Here is an 18,808-nt window from a genome sequence, read left to right on the forward strand (position 1 = left end):
AAGAGGGTTGCATTGACAATCCAACACAATGGGCAGCACATTGAACACATTTTATAAGTGGTCAGAAACTTGTAAATAACTCATGAAAGAATAAAGTTACGTTGAAACCAAGCACACCATTGTTTTTCTTGTGAGATTACCAATAAGTTTGATGTGTCACATGGCCCTCTTCCTATTGAACAAACAAAAGTTGTATCCAAGATGGCCGACTTCTAAATGGCCACCATGGTCACCACCCATCTTGAGGAGTTTGCCCCCTCACATATACTAATGTGCCACAAACAGGACTTTAATATCACCAACCATTCCCATTTTATTACGGTGTATCCATATAAATGGCCCACCCTGTACTTCATGTGTCCGCTGTATGAATACTGCAGTAGTGCATTTGTAGTTGTCACAGTTCATCTGATCAGGTGTTGATAATCTTTGTGTCACGGTTTTTACCTGCAGCCCTCAGACATAGATGCCACCCCTGCAAAATCAGACACTACGCCCCCATCACCCTCCACAGGCTCCGAACACGAGGTTGGTCACAGATGAGTCTTTGCACAGGTGTCCTGTATGTTATGGTTTGTTTAACTGATTGACCCGTTTGTGTCCACAGGAAATTAAAGCAGTCCCTTCGAGCCCCTCTCCTATCTATCAGAGCACAGCGCTGACCACACCAAAGGTAATTTCTGTACTTTTAGGTGACAGAAGGAGACATGTGGCCTGGTCAAAACACAGAGAGCTGCACTCTAAAAGATCTTTAAATGTAGTAAACATACCTTGTGTGCCACAGACTGCTCCCAAACACGAGGGGGCAAATAATACCTCTAAAACACTTAAGTTGGCTTTATTAAACGTTAGATCTTTAGCTGGGAAAACATTTTTAATTAATGATTTAATCACTGAGCACAGCCTTGATTTTATGTTTTTAACTGAAACTTGGTTGGACCAAAGTAACAGTGGAGCTGTTCTCATCGAGACGACCCCTCCTAACTACAGTTTTATCAGTGAGGCCAGGGTGAGCAGGAGAGGAGGAGGGGTTGCCGTCTTATTTAATGAATCATTTCAATGTAAGCAGCTATCTCCTGGAAGTTTTCAGTCTTTTGAATATGTGGCGTTACAGCTGAAGGCCCCATCCAAAGTTGTGTTTCTTAATGTTTACAGGCCTCCCAAATACTGCACAGACTTTTTTAATGACCTCAGTGAACTGCTGTCTGTGATCTGTGTTGATTTCGACTGTGTAATTATTGTTGGGGATTTTAACATCCATGTGGACAACCCTCAGGACAAAGGGACTAAAGACCTGAGTAACACTCTGGGCAACTTTGGGCTGACTCAGCATGTAACAGAGGCCACACATAATAGAGGACACACTCTTGACCTACTGATCTCCAAGGGCCTGAGCATTTCAAAGGTTACTGTGTCTGATGTGGGCCTGTCTGATCATTACTGTGTTTTCTTTGAAAGTAAAATCTCAGCCCACACAACTATATCAACAGCAGTGATCACAAAACGGTGTATAACTGAACACAGTAGTGAGATCTTTAACCAGGTCTTCCCATTAACACCTGACCTGTCCAGAGGTTCAGTCAATGAGCTCGTCACTAGCTTCAATGCTAAAATGTTAAATGTAATGGACACTATTGCTCCCATTAAGGTGAAGGTTATCTCTGGAAGGAAGAAGTCTCCATGGAGAAACTCCACACTGGTGAAATATGAAAAAAGAGAGTGTAGGAAAGCTGAGCGCAGATGGAGAAAAACAAACCTCCAGGTTCATTATGACATCTATAAAGAGAAACTTCACAATTATAATTTACAACTGAGGAGTGCAAGGAGGTCCTACTTCTCTGACATCATCACCAAAAACAGTCATAACGCTCGGGTCCTATTTTCTACAGTTGACAGGCTAACAAACCCTCCTGTGTCAGTGGCAGCTGAACTTCATTCGACCATGGCCTGCAATGACTTTGCCAAATTCTTCACAGAAAAAATCCAAAAGATTAGACAAGCAATTGGTACATCAACAGCAGATCCAGGACATGTACTGTGTCCACCAAAAAACTGTTTAAACACCATCAAACAGTTTCACCCTATTAACAACAAAGACCTGGAGGACATCTTAGGTCAACTGAACTCCTCCTCTTGCTGTTTAGATGTCCTGCCAACGAGTTTTTTCAAAAAGGTCTCAAAGACTTTGGAGTCAGACCTGTTACAGATCATAAACTTTTCTTTAACGTCAGGTGTGTTTCCAGAATCACTAAAAACTGCTGTAATTAAACCTATACTGAAAAAGGACAATCTTGACAAGACACAAATGAATAACTACAGGCCGATCTCAAACCTCCCATTTTTAAGTAAGATCATTGAAAAAGCAGTTTCTCAACAGCTCAATTACTTCTTAACACAGAATAACTGCTATGATGCCTTCCAGTCAGGTTTTAGACAGAACCACAGCACTGAAACCGCTCTGACCAAAGTGTTTAATGACATATGTCTGAATACAGACAGTGGAAAAATGTCAGTCTTAGTTTTACTGGATCTCAGTGCAGCATTTGATACAGTTGACCACAACATATTACTCAAACGACTGGAGAACTGGGCAGGTCTTTCAGGAACTGTACTAAACTGGTTCAAAACATACTTAGAAAACAGGAAATACTTTGTATCAATAGGTAACTTCACATCTGAGCAGACAAGTATCACATGTGGAGTTCCCCAAGGTTCCATCTTGGGACCCCTTCTGTTTAACATCTACATGCTCCCACTGGCACAGATTATAAAGAACAACAAAATAAACTATCATAGCTATGCAGATGACACACAAATATATATCACAATGTCACCAGGAGACCAAGGCCCTGTACAGGCTCTTGGTAAATGCATTGAGGAAACTAATGACTGGTTGTGCCACAATTTTCTCCAGCTAAACAAAAACAAAACTGAAGTAATAGTCTTTGGTGCCAAAGAAAAACGATTACAGGTCACCAGAGAACTTCAATCTATACACCTAAAAACCACCAACCAGGCGAGAAATTTGGGTGTAGTGATGGATGCAGACCTAAACTTAGAAAAACACATTAAGACAATAACAAAATCGGCTTACTATCACCTCAAGAATATTTCAAGGATAAAAGATCTGATGTCTCAACACGACCTGGAAAAACTAGTCCATGCATTCATCTTTAGCAGGCTTGATTACTGTAACAGCATCTTTACAGGTCTACCTAAAAAATCAGTCAGACAACTACAGCTCATTCAGAACTCTGCTGCTAGAGTCCTCACTAAGACCAAAAAAGTGGACCACATCAGTCCAGCTCTGAGGTCTTTACACTGGCTGCCTGTCCGTCAGAGGATAGACTTTAAAGTTCTGATGCTGGTTTATAAAGCTCTGAATGGTTTAGGACCAAAATACATCAGTGACCTCCTGACCCAGTATGAACCTTCCAGATCCCTCAGGTCATCTGGATCCGGTTTTTTATCAGTTCCCAGAGTCAGAACCAGACACGGAGAAGCTGCATTCAGCTTTTATGCTCCATATATCTGGAACAAACTCCCAGAAAGCCTCAGATCAGCTGAAACACTCAGTTTATTTAAATCCAGGTTGAAGACTCACCTATTCTCAGCTGCTTTTGAATAAAGCACCAAATCCACACTTTTAAGCTTAAATTTCAAAACTTACATTTTAACTACTGACTTTATCTACTGTTCTGATTTTATCTACTGTTTTGATTTTATCTACTGTTCTGATTTTATCTACTGTTCTGATTTTATCTACTGTTCTGATTTTATCTACTGTTTTGATTTTTGATTTTAAATACTGTTTTGTTTGTTTGTTTGTTTGTTTGTTTGTTTGCTTGTCTTAATCAATTTTAAATCGTGCTTTTTATTTGTTTTTGTTTTTAATGTCTCTGTAAAGCACTTTGAATCACCTTGTTGTTGAATTGTGCTATATAAATAAACTTGCCTTGCCTTGCCTTGCCTTACCCTGAGGTTCTCGCAGGTGTCCTATGACTCCACAGGGCCACTCAGATCGTAGTAATTGTAATAGATTTTTAGATTTTTTTTTTTTTGTGTGTGTGTGTGTGTGTGTTTCAGCCCAAAGCTCACCAGCTGAGCATCAAGACGTTCTCCAGCCCGCCTCAGTGCACACACTGCACCTCCCTGATGGTGGGACTAATCCGGCAGGGATACGCCTGCGAAGGTACGCAGCGCTAACAGCACCTTTGCTTCTGGTTCAGTCACAGGTGTCTGACTGACTCTCTGTCTCTGCAGTGTGCTCCTTCATCTGTCACGTTTCCTGTAAAGACCACGCCCCTCTTGTCTGCCCGATCCCAGCAGAGCAGGCCAAGAGGCCACAGGGCATTGACGTCCAGAGGGGAATCGGCACTGCATATAAGGGCTACGTCAGGGTGAGTCCATTGACACGGTACTGACCATGTAACTGTGTAGCAGCTCCACATACTCAAGTTAGTTTGTTTCCGTCAGATTCCGAAGCCCAGTGGGGTGAAAAAGGGCTGGCAGCGAGCATTCGCCGTGGTCTCTGACTGTAAACTCTTTCTCTACGACATCCCAGAGGGAAAGTCCACGCAGCCTGGGGTGGCAGCCGGTCTGGTCCTCGACCTCAGGTATTCTGTTTGCTCACCTTCTGTCAGGACTATAACTTTAGCAAAAAAGGAAAATTTGAAGCCTAATCTTAAAAGTAGAGATAGTATCTGTCTTCCGAATGCAAACTGGAAGCTGGTTCCACGGAAAAGAGGCCTGAAAACTGAAGGCTCTGGCTCCCATTCTACTTTTAAATTCTCTAGGAACAGCGAGTATCCTAGAAATAATAAATGCATGAACTAGTTTTTTTGCATCACTCTTGAGACAGGATATTTCTAATTTTAGAGATATTGCGCAAATGGAAGAAAGCAGTCCTACATATTTGTTTAATATGTGCATTGAAGGACATATCCTGGTCAGAAATGACTCCAAGGTTCCTCACAGTGTTACTGGAGGCCAAGGTAATGCCATCCAGAGTAAGAATCTGGTTAGATACTATCTTTCTAAGATTTTCACGGCCAAGTACAATAACCTCAATTTTTTCTGAATTTAGAAGCAGAAAATTAGAGGTCATCCAGGTCTTTGTCTTTAAGACATTCCTGCAGTTTAACTAATCTGGCTTCATGGATAGATAAAGCTGTGTGTCATCTGCATAGCAGTGAAAATGTATGCTATGCCTGCTTATTATACTGCCTAAGGGAAGCATGTATAATGTAAACAGAATTGGTCCTAGCACTGTGACTATAAATTACTGAGCATATACACAGAGCGTGTGCTTTGGATGAAGGGCATGAAGCTTACACTGTGAAACAAGAAGTTATCTATATGTTTTTAATTAAATTGGCTACACAAAAACATCACTGTGTTGGAACAGGAAGTGACACCGCAGAGAGCGAACACTTCTGAGAAGGTTCGTGTGGGCATGTTAATCCAGGTCCTGAGACGAAGTCTGAAGAAAGTTTGTGTAGCCCTAAGTGTTAGGACAGTTTGAGTCCTGGTAAGGTTCATGTAGTTCAGAGACGACTCTGATACCTTTGTGAAGACTGTAATAGTCCCAAGAATGAAAAGATTTAGCTGGTTTAGAGAAGATTTAGGCAGTCGCGTGAAGCTGGCGTTTTTGTTTGTGTGGAGTTTGTGACAAGTATTATTTTTGTATATGCGATTATCTCTGGCATCTCACTTTTTCAGGGATGAGGATTTGTCCGTTAGTTCAGTCTTGGCTTCCGATGTGATCCACGCAACCAGGAAGGACATCCCCTGCATCTTCAGAGTAGGAGACCCCATCACCGTTATACCATTTGGTGTCTGAGCACCAGTGCGTGTCCTGTTCTGATTGTTTTTGTTGTCGTGGTCAGGTGACATCATCGCAGCTGATCTCGCAGCTGTCTTCAGTGTCTCTGCTTGTCCTGGCTGAGAGCGAGGTAGAGAAGAGAAAATGGGTCCGGATCCTGGAAGGTATGCAGAGCATCCTGACCAAGAACCTGCTGAAGAGCCAGCAGGTCCACGTCCTGCACGAGGCCTACGATGCCTCGCTGCCCATCATCAAGACCACGCTGTCCGCCGCTGTGCTCGGTCAGTAACAAGTGCTCTGCTGAAAAAGTGTAGGACGGTTGACCGTGGTAGGCTGAAATTGTTTCAGGGTCTACTGATGGATTGTGCTGAGTTTCCTGTCGATCTTCAGTCTTATTGATTACTTGACTTGTATCAGTTTAATCTCGCTTATTATTTTGTTAATAAGAACATTTCCCATCTGTGCAGATCGTGAGAGGATCGCCCTGGGAACAGAAGACGGACTGTTTGTGGTTGAAATCACGAGAGACGGTGAGCCCAGTGAACAGACTTTGTCCACGTGACTGATTGTGCTAACCTCCTTTAACTCCTCCCTTTCTTTCTACAGTGATTGTGAGAGCCACAGACAGTAAGAAGATCTCTCAGATTGAATTGATCCCAAAGGAGAAGATCATTGCGCTCCTCTGCGGTCGCAACCGTCAAGTTCACCTTCACCCCTGGGGGGTGTTGGAGGGAGCGGAGTCCAGCTTCGATGCCAAGCTGGCAGACACCAAAGGCTGCCAGGCTATGGCCGCCGGCGTTCTCCGCCCAGGAGGCCCCCCCTGCCTGCTGGCTGCCGTCAAACGTCAGGTCAGTGGTATGGGCTCACCTGGAGGCGACCTGCGGTTCTGCTCTGGTGCCCATCCTAATGCTGCAGTTTCTATGTCCCGCTTCCAGGTTCAGTGCTACGAGATCACTCCGGCAAAGCCCCACCACAAGAAGCTGTGGGAGGTGCAGGCCCCAGGTGTGGTTCAGTGGTTGGGGATGCTCAGGGACCGGCTGTGCATCGGTTACCCGTCAGGCTTCGCTCTGCTGGCCTTGCAGGGGGAGTCGTCCCCCATAAGCCTGGTGAGCCCGGCAGACCCATCGCTGGCCTTCCTGGCGCAACAGCCACTGGACGCTCTGCATGCACTGGAAGTCGGATCCAGCGAGCTGCTGCTCTGCTTCAGCCAGCTCGGTGTCTATGTGGATGGACAGGGACGTCGGTCCCGGACCCAGGAGCTCATGTGGCCCGCCACACCGTTCGCTTTCTGTACGTTGCACGATTCTTGTAATTGTAGAAACGGGTGCAGTGGATGGTCTCTCACCTGTGTCTCTCACCTGTCTCTCTGTGTGACAGGCTCTAACTCATCTCACCTGACGGTCTACAGCGAGTATGGGGTCGATGTCTTTGATATTCACACCACTGAGTGGGTCCAAACCATCTCCCTGCGCAAGGTAACCAATCACAGTTCAGTGAAGGTCAGACCACCCATTCAGAATGCAGTGATGGCTGAAAGACTATGTGTGCGCACCTATCTACAGATTCGACCTCTGAATGCTGAAGGAACGTTAAACCTGCTGAGCTCAGAACCTCCTCGTCTGATTTACTTTAGCAACACCTCCTCAGGTAGGAGCACACCTGAATCACGTGGACGCTAACGCTCCCACAGCCGAAGCTAACCTGTGCATACCTTTCTCTGTACCCATGTCCGTTCAGAGGGCGATCTCACCATCCCGGAGACGTCCGATCACAGCAGGAAGTTGATGGTTCGAACTCGCAGCAAGAGAAAGTTCCTCTTCAAGGTTCCCGAGGAGGAGCGACTCCAGCAGAGGAGGTGATTTTAGTCACTTCTGGTGTTTTCCCATGTTATGTTTACCTGCGTGCTCACCTGTGTGCTGGTGTCGTTGTCTCCTCAGGGAGATGCTGAGGGATCCGGAGCTTCGCTCTAAGATGATTTCTAACCCCACCAACTTTAACCACGTGGCTCACATGGGACCAGGAGACGGCATGCAGGTCCTCATGGACCTTCCTCTGGTAACTCCTCCTGCTCCTCCTTCTGCTGCCGGCATGTTCTCCTCCGTCTCCTCCCCCCACTCCTCTGACTCCTGCCTTCATCACACTGACTCCTCTCTTCTCTCTTCCCCCTGTTTCAACTTCATCCTGCTCCTTCTCATCTTTGTCTGCGTCTTGGTGTTCAGGTTGGTGATGTTGCCTCCCTCTCCTCCTCCCCGTCTCCCTCCCCTTCCTCCTCTTCTTCCCGTCACACCCTCATCTCTCCCCCCTCCAACTTTGAGCACGTGTATCACATGACGTCGGCATCGGCTGGCGCCTTCTTGCAGAAAGACGCCTCCTCTTCCTCCTCCCAGCAGAGCCTCCTGCAGCCTTCCTCCTCCTCCTCCTCTCCCTCCACCTCCTCTGTGGGAAGGGTAGGCCAGCTTCTGTCTCCCCCCCTCCACTCAGGCTGCGCCCAGGTCACATGACCTGAATGCAGCAATCACTTGATTGATTTGATGACCTCACACTTGCTCATCAGCTGATTGGTCAGCGATGATGTCATCAGGTCACGCTGTGTACCTCTGCCAGCTGATCGATCAGTCTGAGGATGCCAGAAGGATCAATAAACTCTATTAATCTCTGTGTGTGTGTGTGTGTGTGTGCCCGCAGAGTGTGCTGCCCTCCTCTCAGGACGACTCCATTAAAGATAAGCCCCGCCCCCTCTCCAGTATCTCACGGCAACAGAGGAGCAAGACGCACATCACACGCACAGCTTCAGGTAAACACATGAGTGTTCATGTCGCTGGTCTCGACACGAACTGTCACTAACTCACCTGTCTCTGTGATTTCACTGGCTCAGATTTTGGGGGAGGAGCTTCGTCCCGCAGCATCTGTGACCCGGAGGAGGTGGACCGAGAGGTACCACACACACACACATTCACACTTACTCACACACACACACACGTCTGGTTTGCTATCCACGTGGGGACATCTCATTGAAATAATGCTTTCCCTAGCTCCTTACCCTAACCCCAACCATTAAAAATGAATGCCTAACCCTAACCCTTCCCCTAACCTTCTCCTAAACCTAACCATAACTCAACTGTAACCCTGACATTAAAACCACATTTTGAGTGTGAAAAATGCCTTCAACCCTGTGGAGACCTGGATTTTGGTCCACACCAGTATAGTAAATTTCAGATTTTGGTCCCCAACAAGATAGTAAGAACCCGTATATACTCACTCACTCACTCTCTCTCTCTCTCTCTCTCTCTCTCTCTCTCTCTCTCTCTCTCTCTCTCTCTCTCACTCACTCACTCACTCACTCACTCACTCACTCACTCACACACACACACACACACACACACACACACACACACACACACACACACACACTCTATATTGACCAGCAGTCTTGATCAGTAATCATGCTTGTGTATTGATCCCTCAGCCTGACTCTGACTCCACCAAACACTCGACGCCCTCCAACAGCTCCAACCCCAGCAGCCCCCCCAGCCCCAACTCCCCCCACCGCAGCCAGCTCACCCTCGACGGCCTGGACTCCGAAGCCTGAAGCCCCGCCCCCACCTGAACGAGTCGGGCTGCGGACTGAGAGCTTAGCTTTTACTTTCAGGATTTTATTGTGGCGGGGTGTGTTTGCGCTTCCTGCTGCTTTTATTTTGTTGGATTTTACCTGCTGGAAGCCCCACCCCTTGGTTTTAACCCCTCCCTGCTGAGAGCTGCTGTGTGACCTTTGACCTTTACTCTGATTGGCTCTATGGGACCAGCGCCTGCTGTTGTCGTGCATGTGTAATGACTTCCTGTTGGCGTGCAAGCTGACACGGGGAGCGGGCGGAGGTCTCGCTCTGACGAAAACACTGAATTAATTTTGTTGAAGTTGCACATCGTCATCACCTTCATCTTTGTTGTCGTTTAGGGTAAAATAATCTTTGATTTGTGTCAGTTATGATCTTTCCTCTGGCCCCGCCCTCTGCTCAGTTGGAGACAGGAGAGGGGGCAGGGTCACACCTGAACACTACTGCTTTGTTTCTTCCAAAATCACATTTAAAGGATCTTTGTAACGATAAACTGTTAGTGGCCAAAAACAATAAACGAACCTGAATTCAGTCTCTGAGTCTGAGTCACACCTGCACAGGTGAGCCCGGCAGGCAGCCAATCAGGACAAGCAGAGTCCCTGTCATCCTGATAATAACAAATTACAGTAGTCCAGCCTAGAAGTATTAAATGCATGAACTAGTTTTTCAGCATCACTCTGAGACAGGATATTTCTAATTGTAGAGATATTTCACAAATGAAGCAAAGCAGTCCGATATATTTGTTTAATATGTGCACTGAAGGACATATCCTGGTCAACAATTACTCCAAGGTTCCTGACGGTGTTACTGGAGCCCAACGTAATGCCATCCAGAGTAAGAATCTGGTTAGATATCCCAAAAGGTTGATTCTGTTCATCTGGATGTTTTCAGTCATCATCAGGTGACTTCTTTCCATTCTGGAAATCTCTGTGAATGGTACTCATGATCATTGATTGAAGACCATAAACTGACCTCACAGCCCATTGTTCATTCAGTGGTGCTAGTTTCAGTCACTGTGCAAATGTACTCTTTATAAAGTTGGAAACCTACAGTCAGCTGAGACTTGAAGAAGTCACCTGATACATCATGAGGACACCCACTGAAGCCTTTAAGCTTGAAGTTCACTGAAATAAGCTGAGTGCAATCGAGCTGCATGTTTAATCCGTCCACGTGTGCTTCCTCCACGTACAAACCTATAAACCTGTCAGCTCGAGAAATGTGCACAGAATGAGCTGTGCAGGAAGTGTCTGTGACTTCATAGGAAGTTTTTTTTTTTTTTCTTTCTTTCTTACAGTAAAACCCTGAAATTTCTGCAGTAGATGGTGGAAAATTGTAATTTTTTCCGACCGTAGGAAAAACTGAACCAAAGCTCCAGGTAAATTGTTGTTATTGAGCACTGTATACTACATATCTCATTCACACGGATGCATACAAACTAGTGTGTCAATAGATTTTTAAAAACTTTACTAATTAATCTCACAATTTTATGTAATTAATCGCAATTATTTGATCAATAGCCTGGCTGCAATTACACTTTTTCAACTTTATATTTAAGCTTATAACAGACATTTATGCAATATAATGAAGTAACTGGAGAATAAACACAAAGAATGTATGCTTAAATTCAAAGAGAATTTGAATAGTTTTCTTGTAACACGTGAAACAACTTTTTAAAAAACCTATATAATAATAATAGTAGGTAAGTATACACTAATATTTGAGATAGATAGATATAATATTATTAGTGCTGTAAAACAAAATGTTTAATCAGATTCATCACAGGGTTACTGTGGATTATGTTTGATTAGTCACGATTAAATATCATTCATTTTTATTCTATATTAATCGCATTTCATTTTGCATGAGCAAACAGACGCCGGGGGGGAATATACGTACTTAACATGTTTATTGAACATTTATGTTAACAAAAAACTCTGTAAACATTTATCCACTCTCTCTCTGTCATTCTTGAGATGAGGAACCAAAGCTATGTAAAGCACATGTTCGCAACGATATTAATAGGTCTGCAGTTTGTTGCAATCCACTTGGCAATTGTGTCAGTCATTATTTCCGAGGTAGACTTACTGAGCCCCCTGATGCTCCGTGAGTGATTTGTCGCAAGCTGGGTGACGCATTAGCCAAAGTCCTAGCAGCATGCCCGGCTAATGTATGCTTCGCATCAATGTGATATTTTAGCTCGGTGAAAAGAAAATTCCTTCTTGCACAATGTGCATAATACTTTGTCGGTCAACTCTTGTTTTTGTTTTAATACTCAAATTTCCCATCAAGAGGGCCAATGTGCATTTATCATCTTCCAAATTGAGTTGATTGGTTCAGCTGCCTGTCACTACTAGATCTACTGCCCATTTGCGCATGTGTGAAGGTAACTCCACTTGGACAAACTGCCCGAAATGCATTGACAGAAACATTTCAGGGATTTTGAGTCCTTCTGCACTCCAGATCCGTTAATAGCGTTAATTTTTTTTTAATCACGTTAATCGTGATGACTGCTTAATCTGCGTTAACGCATTCATTTTGACAGCACTAATTCAAACACCTTCTGTATGCTTCAGTGCTTTGGAACGCTCATGCTCCGATGGATGTGTCAGAGTGCAACTCAGTATTAGTATCTCGTCATGGGATCGAGCCACCAACTGTCCAATCAGCTCTAGACAGTGGGCCAACTCTGGCCCCCGGGCCTCATGTTTGACACCTCTGATACAAAATAAAACCAAAGTCATTAAAGGCGAACCTGCACACGTGTGTATGCAGTTCTTTCTTAGAGGGATCAACAGGCAACATAATGAGTTACCATGGAAACGGAGCTCTCAGGTATGTGTTTACAGCCAGGTGATTGGCCTGATTCCGGGGTTTGGACATAACCTGTGATCTGAGCGGAAGCAGGTTCGGGCCAAACTGACTACATTTAAAGAGTAGCTCTCAGGTATGTGTTTACAGACAGGTGATTGGCCTGATCAACAGGAGCATCAGCCGAAAAGTTATTCTGTTCCTGTTATTCCTTCCTGTTATTTCTGACTCTGGTTAATTGCTCCATGGGTCCTGCTGTTCTTATTCAGGTCGGCTTCAATGATTCATTTCCCCTGGGTGCTGTCTGACAGGCTGCTTAAACATTAATAAGGCTGAGCATTTGCCCTCCAGGAGCTCGGCCAATCAGAGCGTCTCAGAGGCAGAAGCGCAACAACAGACCCAATCACAGCAGAGCAGGAATCAGGTCAGACTTCCTGCTGCTCTGATTCATGCTGCTCCCTCTACAATGGCGTGATGAACCTGGAGCTCGAGCCCGCCTCTGGCATCACATCTGTTTATTCACGTCACAAAGTTTGAGTTTACTGGACGTTTACAAATAAAAAGCTGAATCACCTGCAGACGGCACGTAGGTGCGTCTCAGGTGAGCCTCACTCTATGGTTTAAATAGTCCTTTTTTTCCTCTCAACTCTGTCTGGCAGGAGCAGCTGCTCACACACCTGCTGAGGAATCTGAATTTCCTTGGGACTTCTTCTCTTCTGCAGTCTCACACTCTCTGCGGCTTCCTGTTTCCACTCAAACGCCTCCATGCACATGCACAGTGTTAACCACAGACGCACGCTGCTCTGAAACAGTCGACTTCCTGTGTGTTCACCTCTTGATGAACCCTCTCTCGTGCTTTTTGTTGAGTTCTTCATAGAATTATCTTTGTGATCACTGATGTAAGGCACGTCCACCTTGCCATCCACTCTCACCTTATCTGTGACCCTGAAAAGTCTCAATGTGACAGAAAATAAAGTACCTGAATATTAAAACTACAAAATAAACTCACTGTCACCAGCCATCAGATTAAACAGGAAGTGATTCCATTTTATTTTTAGTTAGTTTGTGGGTGATCGCAGTGGAGAGGTGATGATGAGACGATTCCATCCCATAATTCATAGTAGCACTCGATCAGATTAAAAAAGAAAAAGCTATCAGCAACTCAGATTTGTTGATAAACGTCTGACGCACCTGAAGCTTCCGTGATCACAATTCTGTTTATCTGAGCTTCTTTTTGGACACAATACTGTTCACTCTCTTAGTTGTCAGAGGTCAGGGTGGGCGGAGCCTTCAGTGGGGCTCACAGCTTTCTGTTTTTATTATCTTTATTCATTTCTAATGTGGTTCTGTTAATGTTAATGTGTTTTAATGTTGCGCTCTGTAAACCTTTCCTAGCGTGGACGCTGACATGTGTTCTGTATAAATAAGGTTGTTCTTTAAAAAAAACACCTCTGTAATGTCAGCATTTTGTAGTCCGTCTTCTGGGTGTTGTAGTTTTATGCTTCCAGCATTGGGTTATTATTCTCCAGGTTTTCTGATACTCTCGTTATCTGATTGAGGAAATGGAGGTGGTTTAGGTCACGTGATCATACGATGGTCATATGGGGCGGGGGGGCAACTAAGCTGTAGTGTTTGCACAATAGTCGAAATGTGCAATAGACAATTGGCTGCTACATCTCATTAATGAGTATATTTCACTGCCTATTTATATATTCTGTATTTATATATGTGTATATATGCTATATTTATCCTTATGCTTCTATTCGCATTCTCTTTCCCCCCTTTTTTATATTCTAATTTCTTTACTATGCAAATTTCTGTCTGTGTCCTGCTACTGGAAACTGAATTTCCCAGAGGAACCTACCCGAGGGATTAATAAAGTTATATCTATCTCTCTCTATCTCTGATGGTCACATGACGATCACGGTTACATTTAATTCAAATTGCTTTAAAAAAGTCCACATGAGTGAACATGAATAATTTACATTTTTTTAATGATGACAGAAGACATTAGCCAGTTACTGAATACAGTTTAAAAACTGTGAGACCAGGTGTGTGATGTATCTACGGTTCAGAGAAAACAATAATCTGAGGTCACCTGTCTGTCCGGTTGAAGTGCTACAGTAAAAAGTGTCCCCTCAACAGCAGAAAGGACATGAACAGCTCCTCAGTGCACACAAAAGCTGTTTCTGATGGAACCCGGCAGGTGAACCATGAACCTTCTGAACACCTGATCAGGTGAAATGGGAATAAAAATTAGTTTATTTGGACACAGATTTGTGATCAATAATCAGATATTAGTGACAGCTGAGTCACATCGTCTCTGTGAGCTCTGATTGGCCTGCTAGTTCCCTGCAGGTGTGAATGTTTGAGATGCAGTTACATGTTTCTGTGTCTGCGGGAGTGGCCACGCACTAGGTGTTCGGCCATCAGGTACGATGCTGCTGTTTCAGTCTAACACATGGCAGCAGGGAGGCTGACAGTGTGCAACACAGCAGTGCACACAGAGCACTGCAACATCACAGATCAACATCTCTCAGGCCTCATTCAAATCCTCGTGTTTGTGTCACCTTCGTTACTCTAGCTTCTGTCTCTAAAGTTCTCGTTCCAAACATTTCTGTTTTTTTTTTTCTGTGCATGCGTAGCACTTAAAGTCCCCCGGTTCTTGGTCCTGGCCCTCTGCGGTCACTGCAGGACGCTGCAGGACACTGCAGTGTTGTGGAACCACTACCTCAGGTCCCGGGTGGTTTTCCTGCTGCCAGCCTCTCGCTGCCCGTGTTGAGCTCTAAAGAGTTGTTGATCGGCTGGATTTTGTTCTGGCTGGTGTTGGACGGAGTTCTCACCAGCACCCTGCCACAGACCTGTGCAAGTCCTCGCCGTAGATCCTTTCGAATGTTGTTGCTTGACAAGACGTACAGGATTGGGTTGACAGCGCTGTTGATGGTGGACAGGCCCAGCGATATGGTGTAGGGTGTGTACATGGCCTTCTGAAACGAGCAGTTGTCAAGCCACGGGAAGTGGAAGATGACGCCTCGGACCAGTAGGATCACGTGGTATGGGGCAAAGCACACCAGGAACAGAACCACCACGCCCACGGCCAACTGCCGGACACGGCGTTTTTGTGCCGACTGCAGCCCTGTGCTGCGCTGCACATTAGCCAGGATGCCGCGGTTGGTGACGACCAGCAACAGCAGTGGGAGCAGGAAGCCGATGACGAAGCGAGCGTAGTAGAAGCCTGTCACCATCGCGCTGCTCTGACTTGGCTCGAAGCAGTGATGCGAACCCTCTGTGGCGCCCTCCTTCATTGTGAAGACAGGGGCGTGCCCGACGGCCACCACCAGGATGATGGCAAGAACGACAAAGGCGGCGTGGCGTTGCCGTCGCAGGCCGCGGGACTCCAGGCTGTAGACGACGGCAACGCAGCGGTCGAAGGAGACACAGCAGAGCAGGAAGATGCTGATGTACATGTTGTTGAAGAAGATGTAGCCCGTCAGCTTGCAGAACGCTGACGACCATGGCCACCTGTGACCGCTGTTCACGTAGATCGCCCACAGCGGCAGCGTCCCCAGGTAGGTGAGGTCACAGACCGACAGGCTGCACAGGTACACGCCCAGCACATTCTTCCTGCGCACCTGCAACCCCGTGAGGAGGACTGTCAACAGGTTGGCGGGCAGACCGACCAGCAGCACGGCGCTGTACAGCAGCACCAGCGGTAGGCGGCCCTCATCATGCGGCAGCGTGCAGTTCAGGTCACTTCGATTGGTCGTCTGGGTCACCGCCTCGGTGACTGCCAGCATGATGTCTGCGGGGAGAGACAACCAATCAGAGCCCAGGGCTAATCATCTGCAGAGAGATACAGCCAATCAGAGTCTTTATACTGATATCAGCATCAATAAAAACGTAACTTAAAGCACAGTGAACAGGATCACACAAGAAGGTCAGACAGGATCCATGGAGACGGCAGCAGAATCCGACCCAGCTGAGCATGCTCAGCAGCGAGAGCTGCTCTGATCAGCGTCACGCTGAAAAAGCAACTGAAGGTGTCAAACGGCGGTCTGAGGGGAGGTTTTCACCTGCTGTAGGTGGGCTGCACTATTCATATAACACCTGGCACAGCCCTGAATAATGACCTTCAATGGAGAGAGTGGGGATAAAGAACACAGGACTTTTGGTTTCTGCACGATTTTAACACCAAATGAGGCCAAAAACAGCTCGATCATTAAAAAAAGGTCTGAGCTCTCATGTCTCACCCACACTCTTATTCTGAAACTTGATTTATTCATCGCTACATACTTGAATGAAAAGAACTTTCCCCTCACAGACGAGCGCAGGCTGAGTGGCTGATCTGTGACAAAGAGTTAAAGCCATCCTGGTGAGCACTGCAAAGCAGGGATAAACCAGGTGATCAGAAATCTGTTAAATGAGATTAAAATAAACTAAACCCTGAAAGAATTTGAGACTGTAAAGTAAATTTCACTTCCCCTTCCTTCTAAAGTCAAAAACCTTCAGTGTCGTAAATGAGCTTTTAACCATCTAAATTCTGAAAGCTGGATCACCAGCTGCCTGCAGGTAAATTTGGGATTTCTGGACTCGTATCAGGACTGAGCTGTTATCAGGAGGTAATGAATTCACTTTAAGGTGAGCCGACCTGTTCCAGATCCAGGTCTGGGACTATTTATTTATGCTCTTCAGCCTCAAGTATGCAGATTTTCATGATTCGCTCATGTTCATTAAAAAAAGGAAAAGTTCCTCCGAGGTCATGAAATAAAGTCATGTCAATTCATACAAGACATCGTCAGAGGTTGAATCTGTTTCTAGGTGTTCACACGTTGTTTTTTAAATCTTAAAGGGTTCTTAAAGGGTCTTAAAGGTTTTTTTTGTGCTCGCCGTTTATAAACTCATCAGCGAGTTCATCAGCGACCTGAATCTTTCCTGTGGGCGCAGTGAGACACTGTTAGCTTCCTCTGACCTTTATACCACCTGATCAATTGGTCATCAGGCTGACCGATCACGATTATGAGATGACTTCCTGTCTGAAGTGAGCCTGAACAGGAAACTGCTGCAGGAAACCCCGCCACAATAATGGTTCTCACGTCTGTCATGCTGAAACCTCACCTCATCGGCGCATGGAAACCACGTATCTCTGTGTGTCTGGCTCGGGTAAGCTTTCTTTTTCTGTGGTTTCAATCTGAGCACGCCACAGAGTGCAATGTACTCGGAGAAGACAGTTTACCTGAAATGATCCTCCTCTTCCTCCTCCGGGAATGTAATGAGTCTGAAATGTGCAATCAGAATCAATCAATCAGAGGTCTCAGCTGACTCCTCCCCTTTACACACCTGACACAGGAATACGTACTTGAAATGGCGATCGATAACTCCACCTCCATACTGATCCCTCATCAGTTCACACATAAAGTCATTGTAACAGTACTTCAAAGGAGTACTGCAGAAGTACTGTGTACAATGCACTATTAGTACTCTAAGTGCGCGACAAGTTTAAAATGTACATTAAAGTACTCATTTGTTACTGCAGTAAAAATACACAAGTACTCAGTACTACAGTTATCGTTACTTTATTAACCAATCAACTATCTTCTGTTATTACTCTTACATATACTACAAGGAGAGCTGTTTCTTTAAGCAGTACTGCAGTAAATTTAGCTGTGTACTTTGTTGTACAATAACAAATAAAAGAATGTAAACCGGTTGCAGATCAATGAAGTAAAAAAAAAAAAAAACTAAACTCATTTTAGGCCTCAGACCTCTTCTTCTGCTGACAGCTCTATGTCACACTGCGTTATCTTTGGCGTGTTTCAGAGTCACTAGAGAAACAGGAACAAAGAGCCCACGGACAAGGCTGCACTTGAGGTTCAGTGTGAATATTTGATGCTCTTTGTTCTCCTCCTCCTCTTCATCACCGACTGACTCACTTTAAACGAATATTTTCTGATCGGTTGATCGATCAGCTGTGTGTCCCGCTGATCGATCGACTGGATTAATAACTCGATCAATAATACTGGTTCTTCATCAGTAACCTCTCTGTACAGTACTATGTATACTGCAGTACTATGCGAACTGAAAGTACACTCAGAATATTTGAAGTACACCACGTGACTTTAATGCTATTACAGCAGAATGAAGTACTCTGTCTAATAAACCTGGCAGCACTACAGTGTATTTGCAGTAAGTGTAGTCTCTGTACCTGCACGCGCTGCCTGCTGTCCTCAGGTGAAGCTCGCGTCTGTCCTCGTGCTGCTCCTTAACGAAGTGATGCTCAGTGACGTCCCGCAGAGTCACGTGACTCCTAACCGTCTCATCGACACAGGTTTTCGTCTTTTATCAGAGACCATCGATAAACGCCAGCCTGCACGCATTCAGTCTCCTCAATGCCGTGAAACCGCGACCGCGCGCCGCCTGCTGGCAGCACGAGGAGTCTCATAAAATGCACGGGGCTGTAAACACAAACCTGTACAACACGTGTAAAATAAGAAGGAAGCGCCAACATTCAGAGCCAGCGGAGTGAAAAATATCGATGTTTGGCCTGAAAACTCGATAAATATCTGAA

At 45.4% G+C, this 18,808-nt stretch overlaps 2 protein-coding genes across 4 annotated transcripts in view; one reads left to right on the forward strand and one right to left on the reverse strand.

Moving 5' to 3' along the window:
* Positions 1 to 9,966, forward strand: part of cdc42bpb (CDC42 binding protein kinase beta (DMPK-like)) — a 28,335-nt gene extending 18,369 nt beyond the window's left edge. Inside the window, exons 21-38 of one of the 2 annotated variants that reach the window (XM_063496002.2) lie at positions 454 to 528; positions 608 to 673; positions 4,087 to 4,192; positions 4,264 to 4,400; positions 4,477 to 4,616; positions 5,722 to 5,803; positions 5,889 to 6,105; positions 6,292 to 6,354; positions 6,431 to 6,672; positions 6,760 to 7,114; positions 7,202 to 7,299; positions 7,387 to 7,471; positions 7,562 to 7,679; positions 7,762 to 7,879; positions 8,044 to 8,271; positions 8,510 to 8,618; positions 8,700 to 8,758; positions 9,291 to 9,966. In XM_063496002.2, the coding sequence (XP_063352072.1) occupies positions 454 to 528; positions 608 to 673; positions 4,087 to 4,192; positions 4,264 to 4,400; positions 4,477 to 4,616; positions 5,722 to 5,803; positions 5,889 to 6,105; positions 6,292 to 6,354; positions 6,431 to 6,672; positions 6,760 to 7,114; positions 7,202 to 7,299; positions 7,387 to 7,471; positions 7,562 to 7,679; positions 7,762 to 7,879; positions 8,044 to 8,271; positions 8,510 to 8,618; positions 8,700 to 8,758; positions 9,291 to 9,413 (2,421 nt within the window). In that variant the 3' untranslated portion in view covers positions 9,414 to 9,966. The remainder of the gene's footprint in view (positions 1 to 453; positions 529 to 607; positions 674 to 4,086; positions 4,193 to 4,263; positions 4,401 to 4,476; positions 4,617 to 5,721; positions 5,804 to 5,888; positions 6,106 to 6,291; positions 6,355 to 6,430; positions 6,673 to 6,759; positions 7,115 to 7,201; positions 7,300 to 7,386; positions 7,472 to 7,561; positions 7,680 to 7,761; positions 7,880 to 8,043; positions 8,272 to 8,509; positions 8,619 to 8,699; positions 8,759 to 9,290) is intronic. The other variant, XM_063496001.2, reaches the window with a different exon arrangement.
* A 4,285-nt stretch (positions 9,967 to 14,251) lies between these two features.
* Positions 14,252 to 18,580, reverse strand: gpr132b (G protein-coupled receptor 132b). 2 transcript variants are annotated; one of them, XM_063496003.1, is made up of 3 exons: positions 18,446 to 18,580; positions 17,477 to 17,518; positions 14,252 to 16,045 (listed from the first exon to the last, which is right to left on the reverse strand). In XM_063496003.1, the coding sequence occupies exon 3, from the start codon at positions 16,038 to 16,040 to the stop codon at positions 14,976 to 14,978; it is 1,065 nt and encodes a 354-aa protein (XP_063352073.1). In that variant the 5' UTR covers positions 16,041 to 16,045; positions 17,477 to 17,518; positions 18,446 to 18,580; the 3' UTR covers positions 14,252 to 14,975. The 2 variants fall into 2 exon arrangements, with proteins under 2 accessions (XP_063352073.1, XP_063352074.1); XM_063496004.1 differs by having other exon boundaries at positions 14,252 to 16,086.
* Between the last annotated feature and the right edge of the window lie 228 nt (positions 18,581 to 18,808).

This window comes from Pelmatolapia mariae, linkage group LG15 (genome assembly GCF_036321145.2).
Source record: "Pelmatolapia mariae isolate MD_Pm_ZW linkage group LG15, Pm_UMD_F_2, whole genome shotgun sequence".
Classification (NCBI taxonomy): domain Eukaryota; kingdom Metazoa; phylum Chordata; class Actinopteri; order Cichliformes; family Cichlidae; genus Pelmatolapia; species Pelmatolapia mariae.